Source organism: Bison bison, unplaced genomic scaffold (genome assembly GCF_000754665.1).
Source record: "Bison bison bison isolate TAMUID 2011002044 unplaced genomic scaffold, Bison_UMD1.0 scf7180017864524, whole genome shotgun sequence".
Lineage (NCBI taxonomy): Eukaryota > Metazoa > Chordata > Mammalia > Artiodactyla > Bovidae > Bison > Bison bison.
Window position 1 is genome coordinate 5,146,442 of NW_011495075.1, and position 9,559 is coordinate 5,156,000.

Here is a 9,559-nt window from a genome sequence, read left to right on the forward strand (position 1 = left end):
CTTTAAAAATACATAGTGACCAATGATTATATTCCAGAAAAATAGATAGGTACATATCAAACCAATGAATATTGTACAAATTTCTCTTATAACTTAAAACACATGTCAGACATCTTGAGCTAGTCACACTGAGTGTCTCTATACTCATCAGAAGTACAACATGGGAATGGTGATATTCAAAGAGATAGGGATGCGTGTGATGCCTGAGAGCATACTTCTCACACTTAAATTCTTTTCCCCATTGCAGGCCGCCTACATTATAAACGTGTTTCTGTTTCTTGTATCAAAATCTGTTACCTTGAATTACGTCACGTGTCTTAGAAAATTATGTATTATAAAGAAATGATTGATAAATTAACAGTACATTGAGTAGTGATAAGACTGATAAGCAGAGGTCAACTGTGATACAGTCGTGTGGAACAAAGACCAGAAATCTGAGAATGTTTATCAGAGGATGTCCAAACTGCACCCAAGTTGATATGAAAATGAGATAATTTAGCTCCTGTTTTCAAACTTCTGTTATTACTAGGATTGTTAATTCCCTACTAGAATTCAGAACTTTCACAAGATGCCTTGTAAAGTTCTAGAATTACTGCTTAGTTTCATATTTGTACCATCTATGCTCTTAATTAAAGATATTTATCAGCATTAGAATAAAATGAAATGCACTATACTTATGCATTTTGGTGTACGGGACCATTTTCCTCCTAAACATCTTATAGACGCAAATCCATAAATCCTAAATCCTTCGTCACAGGTGTATGTGACTTTTTCTCCATATTGGTAACTGTCTTTCTTGTGACGTACAGCACCATTCTGAATTGAAGGTGGAAGTCCACAGGGAAGTCCTAGGAATAAATGGAAGAAAGATTTTATGTTTCACTAACTTTGAAATTTAACTTATGTACTGCTTGTCATATTTGATAGTTTAATTGAAAGTGATAAACAATTTTACAGGAGCTTACATGATATCACACAGAAGTGCACACATGTGTCCTAAAATCACCATTCTGATGTGTGTCCAGCTGTCCACATAAGCAAGAACTTGAAACCAAAAGTACCAATATATGAAGGAGACTATCTGCGCTCTCTAACCAATCATGGGTAATTAAAGAAAAGCACACTGAGATTCCATCATCTTAGAAGAAGTGCTATATATTGTAAGTTATTAGAAGGGACATTGTAGGAAGGACAGAGGACATTTTTTGGAAAAAAACTTGGTGGCAGTGCAAACACTGCAACTTCTATGAATAGTCAAATTATGAATACATTTACTGATATGAATAGGAAGGTTTAATTTTGATATACATCCAGCGCCAACACAAAAAAATTGCCAAAATTAAAAGTGATTCTATATGAAACCAGTGAAATTAAGAAAAAGAATGATTTGAATATGCAAAAATTAATTAAATGCATTAATATATAAATTACATATAAGTGCCATAATACATACAAAGTTTGATATACTGAATAAAGGAGTCTGTCTCATGACTTTGTTGCCAATTCATTAGTGTAAAAAAGTGGGATTAACACACATTGAGGATAACACGGTTGAAGGAAGAAGATGACCAAAAGATCCAAATAGAAGATCTGACAAAATAACAGAAAAATAAAGGTATAATTTACAAAACCACTCTTTAATGATATTTTGGGCAAATGCTTAAGGACAGCGCAGTGAGTGATGTGTATAATTCCTCAGTGAGATTGAGGGGATGTAAGGTACAAGAGGCTGTAGCCATGGCTCCTAGACTGAAATGTGCACAGAATCCCTTGGGAACCTTTAGGACAGTGTCAGGATTGCAGCCCACAGTTTTCCATTGAACAGTTTTTTACGTTTTCAATGTTTTCAGCGCTCTCTGAAAACAATTTTTAAATGAACTGGCATTTAAATATACTGGCATTACACTGAAAATTAAGAATATATTCTACATTTTGTGAAAAGAGATATGCCTGTTACCTAGATCTAATTTTGTTAAAACATTAGCATGACAGCGTTGTTAGTGACTTTGAAATATAGTCAACTAAACATATTTAAAATATAGGAGTTGATGAGGTTTGAATCTGCAAAATCATCTCCCTATGCAAGATTATGAAAATAACCATTGTTCCCCAAAGTTTCTTCATATTACAAATAAGAATCTCCCAAACATGTTCGAGTCATACTCTAGCTTTTCTGTGACATATTTTCTATTCACATTTTCATGAGCATATCCACATGACCTCACAAGCAATATTCAGTGGCCTTTCGCACTGTGGTACTCAGAATACAGAAAACAATTAATTTTATTTCCCCCTTAGGTGAACATGTTGATTTTTTCATTAAGGTATTATTTATAAGTATCTCACCTTGCAGGTTATTTCTACCAGGAGATTCAATCAAAAATATATGCACATGAAAGTAGATAAAATTACATTAAGGAGGAAGGCTGAGTGTCTGAATCAATTTCAACTTACCCTGTCCTTAAGCAGTGGAAGCCCGCAAGGTGAGAAAGACATTGATTAGTAACAGCACGTTAGGTTTATCTCGATGGTACAGTCACACAAATATTCCAGTTGCACCATTTGAGGTTTAAAATCTGCCTCATTTGCAGTTCTCAAATGTGACTCCGAAATTAAGTGTATTACAGCGAAGCTGGTTAATGCATCATTTAGTAAATATCAAAGTTCAATGTCTTACACTATCCCTAAATGTTTTCTGTTGGTAGTTTCATGGTAAGTTACTTTATTCATCACCTGACAAGTATAGCCATAGCTTTATGTGCGACCAGGTATGAACTGGCTCCAGAAGTAATATAAAATACTAATTTTCAAGAAAACATCTCAAGACAGTAGGTGAAGTTCTTTCTGCCTGTTGAATCATCCGTATTTTCATGGGCTATGGAAACTGATAAATTTTTTAAAATTACAGTAGATCTTATGTACTACACAGGTTATGGGGTGTTAAATGTGGTGATAGTGTTAAAGAATCCACCTGCCAGTGCAGGAGACGTGAGTTTGATCCCTGGATTGGGAAGATCCCTTGAAGAAAGTCATGGCAACCCACTCCAGTATTCCTGCCTCAAGAATTCCATGGACTGAGAAGCCTGGCAGGCTACAGTCCATGGAGTCGCAAAGAGTCGGGCACAACTGAAGTGACCAATCACTCACAGTGTAATGATTTGACTTATATATAATGATATGTTTACAACAGTAAGTTTAGTGAACACCCATCATTTCATTGTTTGATATCAGTTGCTGTATAATTATTATGTTCTTCTGTTTGTGTTATAGTCCTTGATCTTTGTGTTCCTTATAGTCTCATGTTTGTTTTGCGTTTAAAGCACGCTGTTTGCATTTAAAGCAGCAGTCACTTCCTCTAGTCTTTACAGACTTGCCTTGGGGAGAGAAGTTCACTCTGTCACTGATAGGATTTTGAGGCTTTTCCAGACCTCTTTTAAGGATACACCTGGTCACATATCTCAGTTTCTCTTGGGAGAGAATTCTGAAGCTTGTATGCTTCTCTCCACCCAGGAAAGCTGGTCTCTGTGCTGACAGCTTCCCGGCTGCTTCCCTGGGCAATGCTGAATAGTCAGTTTGTGTGCTTTCTCACAGTCCCAGGGGTCAGACTGGCTTCTGGACGTCTCACAGATCAAAGGCTTGGGACACCACCGTGAGGACCTACACAGGGAGCTGGCCCTGGGGCAGGGGGATGTGGATATGTTGAGGTGCCCATGGGTGAGCAGGACCCACAAGCAAGGTGTCTGCAACGCCTAGAGGGTGGGCTTCCTGGTAGTGTCTCCAATATGGTCAGTGGGATCCATGTCCCTCAATGAGTTCTAGCTCTGGAAGCTGTACAGCCGGCCTCTCCCCACCCCTCAGCCATGCAGGTGACCCCCGTGTCCTGTGTCCTGGATGAGGGGAGATAGAAGGGCGCCTTCTCATCAGTGCTGGAGGCTGAGGAAACCACGCTTGGTCAGATGCTCTGATTCCCCCACAGGTAAAATCCCGTGCTGAGCGGTGTCTCTTGGCACTAAGCTGTGCTGCTTTAGGGGAGGGCGACACACGAAGGGTGAGGCTGTTCCTCCAAGCCTCTGTGACGTGCCGGGTCTTGAGTATTTGCTGTAATCGCTCTGCTAGACTCCTTGCCTCCCACAAAGATACTCCTTCATGCGTGACTGTCATAGGCTGTGTTTATATCAGGAGAGACAGCAAAACTCCTATTCTGCCAGCTTTCTAACTTCACCCTGTCATTACAGGTTTCTTCTTTGTGATTCTTTTCATTTTCTTGACTAATGTCCATCAATAGGCACATTTATTTGGTTATACACTTATCTAGGAATCTGTACACTCATACACGCTTGTTAAAGAATAAAATTAAATAGGTCCTCGGACAAAACAAAAGGCTGATCTACACATTTTTCAGTGGATAATACAGCTGAGTCTTAGATACTTATGAACATACTGGGGTCTGAGCCCAGTTTACTCACCGACGCGGACGCATATTGGAGGAGGGTACCAGCCCTTCTCTGTGCAAGTCATCGTGTTCTGATTATTGTGAAGACTATAGCCATCATGGCAGCGGACTCTTACAGTTTTACCTTGTAAATACTTTTCTTGGGAGTTTGTGTAATATCCATTTTCCAAATAATTGAAAGTGCATTGTCCTAAGGATCATAAAAACAACAGAATAGAAAAATAACATATGTTTGGTAAAAGCACAGCAAAAATTAACTTTATAGTATTTACCTGATAGTGCATTAGTATTCTAAAAAACATATAACTTAATAAAAAGGAAAGTTACTACCACACTTATTAAAAAGGAAAAAAAATAAATGAATACTCCATGTCATTTATCTTTAGTTTTTATAATTAAAATACGTATAAATGATGCAGATATTCTTGTAAGGTCTCTATAATTCTCCTGTGATTTCCAGGAAGAGCTCCTCAGGAAAGGAAGACCTATTTGGATCTTTTTACTCATAGAACTTGTCCCTCAGCCTTCCTGTTGTATACAAGACCTAATTGTACTCACTTACTAGTGAGTACTAGTGTCTCTTCACACTTTGAAAGATTTATACACATAAAATTTAAGAGGTTTACTTACTGAGGCAGGGCACTTCTGGAGACCATCCTTTCAGGGTGCAAGTCATGTAATCCCAGGAACTTTGTGAAGGAGTCACAAAATACCGGTTGCAGCGATAGGAAAACTGTTGACCTACACTCGCTGGAAAGTATCCTTTAAATGCATAATATAACCTTCCATGTTTTATTACTGGAACATCACAAGGTTTCACTTGAAATGAAAAAAAAGTATAAATAATATTTTATCTTAATAATCAAAATGGTTTCATCTATTAATTATATCCTCTTACTAGCACAATTACACTCATTGCACTAGGGATTCTAGGACAAAAAAAATGTATAAAAACTTCAGATGACTAACATATGTAAGGAGATCCATGCTAATGTAGCTGCTAGTCCAGGGTCTGGTTTCTCCTTGCCTGCCTCTGGGAGGCCCAGCATTTCCAGTTTCCTGGGATTACAGAGAACGAAATAGCAGTTGTGAATGGCTGTGCCAGCACTCCTCACAAGTCATTTCTCAGCTACATGTGGAGTGAGCAGCTCCAAGTTTCTTCATGGAAGAGTCACACCACACATCTAGACCCTCATCTTCTTTAGCTGCTGCCCGAGGAATTGGCTTCTAACTAACCTGTCCCTGAGAGCTGAGGAAGCCCAGAGTTTGCTTGGTGCCTGGGGACTACAGAGAGCTGAATCATGGTTTCAAAGAGCACAAGGTTTGAAGGAGCGTGCATGCATTTGCACAGCTCCTCTCCCCAGCTCAGTCCAGAGTGAATGAAATGATAACCTCCAGTTCCCAGGTTTACCAACTATTCTGGCTTCTAGCCTACCTCTCTCAGGACACTAATGGGAGTTGGCATACTCTAGACCCCTGAAAGATGCTAAAAACAAAGACGGTGGTTTGGATGAGCATAGAGGTTAGAGAGGCACCCAGAATCTCTGGCTAGGCTGGTTGATGAAAGGGTTCTATGTATGAGACAGGTCTGTGAAGACTAGGAAAAGTGGACATTTAATATAATGTATAGATATCAACACAGAAAGTCCAGAAAAATGATAAAACAAGAAATATATTCACATCAGAATAATAAGACATCCATTATTTTTGCTTCTAACCCAACAACAGAAATTAGACATCCATCCACAGAGAAACCTGCCCTGGATGGAGGTGTCTGACTCAACACCCTATGCCAAGGGACCCAGAAGGAGTCTCACCCATACATGCATGAGGTAAAGGCAGACAGACCTCTGTCCTGATTGTGGTGCCTACAGTGGCTCATGAACCAGCTTTCAACCTCTCAGCCACAGTCCAAGAGCCCCTGTAAACACTATCTTAGAAAATCAACATGGAGCTAAGTCCTTATGCGGAAGTCCAGTTTTTCACAGAAACTCTGTCTGCCTCACTCACACACCTTCCCACCTTATAGCCAGCTCCCTGTGGATACAACTGACATCAGAGGCAAGAGCAAGCTTTGACAGGTCACCAGTGAGTGTGCACAGAAATCTGGCTCAAATCTGTGGGACAGGAGGAGACCATGAGTTCAAGGTGTGGTGCTGCTTTTGGGGAAACAAAAGACAGGCTGTCAGCGCCCTTTCTTGTGCATTACAGGATACAGACAAGGCGCAGAAATTCTGGGAAAAGAGGGATAATAAGTGTCAGAAGGTGCCCCGTAGAAGATCTGAGTTAGTTTGAGAGTCTCTAGAAAGGTTGACTATGCTTTATTGACTATGCCAAAGCCTTTGACTGTGTGGATCACAACAAACTGTGGAAAATTCTTAAAGAGGTGGGAATACCAGACCACCTGACCTGCCTCTTGAGAAATCTGTATGCAGGTCAATAAGCAACAGTTAGAACTGGACATGGAACAACAGACTGCTTCCAAATTGGGAAAGGAGTACATCAAGGCTGTATATTGTCACCCTGTTTATTTAACTTATATGCAGAGTACATCATGAGAAATGCTGGGCTGGATGATGCACAAGTTGGAATCAAGTTTGCCAGGAGAAATATCAATAACCTCAGATACTCAGATGACACCACCCTTATGGCAGGAAGTGAAGAAGAACTAAAGAGCCTATTCAAAGTGAAAGAGGAGAGTGAAAATTTTGGCTTAGAGCTCAACATTCAGAAAACTAAGATCATGGTATCTGGTTCCATCACTTCATGGCAAATAGATGGGGAGACAATGGTAACAGTGATAGACTTTATTTTTCTGGGCTCCAAAATCACAGCAGATGGTGACTGCAGCCATGAAATTAAAAGACGCTTGTTCCTTGGAAGAAAAGTTATGACCAACCTAGACAGCATATTCGGAGAAGGCAATGGCAACCCACTCCAGTACTCTTGCCTGGCAAATCCCATGGATGGAGGAGCCTGGTATGCTGCAGTCCATGGGATTGCTAGGAGTTGAACACGACTGAGCGACTTCACTTTCACTTTTCACTTTCACCCACTGGAGAAGGAAATGGTAACCCACTCCAGTGTTCTTGCCTACAGAATCCCAGGGACAGGGGACCCTGGTGGGCTGCCATCTCTGGGGTCACACAGAGTCAGACATGACTGAAGTGACTTAGCAGCAGCAGACACCATATTAAAAAGCAGAGACGTTACTTTGCCAACAAAGGTCCGTCTAGTCAAGGCTTTTCCAGTAGTCGTGTATGGATGTGAGAGTTGGACTATAAAGAAAGCTGAGCACCGAAGAATTGATGCTTTTGAACTGTGGTGTTGGAGAAGACTCTTGAGAGTCCCTTGGACTGCAAGGAGATCCAACCAGTCCAACCTAAAGGAGATCAGTCCTGGGTGTTCATTGGAAAATCTGATGTTGAAGTGGAAACTCCAATACTTTGGCCACCTGATGCGAAGAGCTGACTCATTTGAAAAGACCCTGATGCTGGGAAAGATTGAGGGCAGGAGGAGAAGGGGACGACAGAGGATGAGATGGTTGGATGGCATCACCAACTCAATGGACATGAGTTGGAGTAAACTCCGGGAGATGGTGTTGGATAGGAAGGCCTGGCGTGCTACAGCTCGCAAAGAGTCAGACACGACTGAGCGACTGAACTGAACTGAAGTGACTTAGCATGCATGCATGCACATTTCCACCCAAAGATTGGAGACCTGTGATTTACCCAATGAAGATTTAAAAACAGCTGTTTTTAAAAACTCCATGTGCTACAAGAAAATACAGTAAGACAGTCAAACAAAAGCAGGAAAACAATAAATGAACAAAATGAGCAGTTTAAAAAAATAAACAAATCATATAAAAACTCCAGAAATTGTGGTACTGAAGGATTCAAGGATGAAATGAAAATGCTTTAGAGAGCATCAACCACAGAATGAAATAAGCAGAAGAAAGAATCTGTGAGATAGGTGACATATTGAAGTTATCCAGTTAGCGGAGAACAAAAAGAAAATAAAACAACAACAACAAAAATAAAAATAAAAAACAAAAAAAGAATGAAAAAAGTCTATATGATCTATGGAGCAGCATCAACAGAACTAACTTGTGAACTCTTGAATTTTCAGAAGGAGGAAAGGGGAGATGAGTGTGAAAGCTAATTTAAAGAATAACTGAGAACTTCCAAAATCAGGGGTGTGATTGGATATCGAAGTTCATGAAGTTTATATGTGACTAAACAAAATCAAACATCCTCTTCCAACAACACAAAAGAAGACTCTACACATGGACATCACCAGATGGTCAACACCGAAATCAGATTGATTATATTATTTGCAGCCAAAGATGGAGAAGCTCTATACAGTCAGCAAAAATAAGACCGGGAGCTGACTGTGGCTCAGATCATGAATTCCTTATTACCAAATTCCGACTTAAATTGAAGAAAATAGGGAAAACCACTAGACCATTCAGGTATGACCTAAATCAAATCCCTTATGATTATACAGTGGAAGTGAGAAATAGATTCAAGGGATTAGATCTGATAGAGTGCCTGATGAACTATGGAATGAGGTTCGTGACATTGTACAGGAGACAGGGATCAAGACCATTCCCATGGAAAAGAAATGCAAAAAAGCAAAATGGCTGTCTGGGGAGGCCTTACAAATAGCTGTGAAAAGAAGAGAAGCAAAAAGCAAAGGAGAAAAGGAAAGATATAAACATCTGAATGCAGAGTTCCAAAGACTAGCAAGAAGACATAAGAAAGCCTTCTTCAGCGATCAATGCAAAGAAATAGAGGAAAACAACAGAATGGGAAAGACTAGAGATCTCTTCAAGAAAATTAGAGATACCAAGGGAACATTTCATGCAAAGATGGGCTCAATAAAGGACAGAAATGGTATGGACCTAACAGAAGCAGAAGATATTAAGAAGAGGTGACAAGAATACACAGAAGAACTATACAAAAAAGATCTTCACCAGCCAGATAATCAGGATGGTGTGATCACTGACCTAGAGCCAGACATCCTGGAATGTGAAGTCAAGTGGGCCTTAGAAATCATCACTACGAACAAAGCTAGTGGAGGTGATGGAATTCCAGTTGAGCTATT

General features: G+C 40.0%; 1 protein-coding gene across 1 annotated transcript in view; it reads right to left on the bottom strand.

The window, feature by feature from the left end:
- The window catches only part of LOC104981884 (complement factor H-like), a 23,148-nt gene that overhangs the window by 9,699 nt on the left and 3,890 nt on the right, over window positions 1-9,559 (bottom strand). Inside the window, 3 exon segments of the mRNA XM_010831137.1 lie at window positions 675-848; window positions 4,467-4,643; window positions 5,084-5,272. Coding sequence (XP_010829439.1) covers window positions 675-848; window positions 4,467-4,643; window positions 5,084-5,272 — 540 coding nt within the window.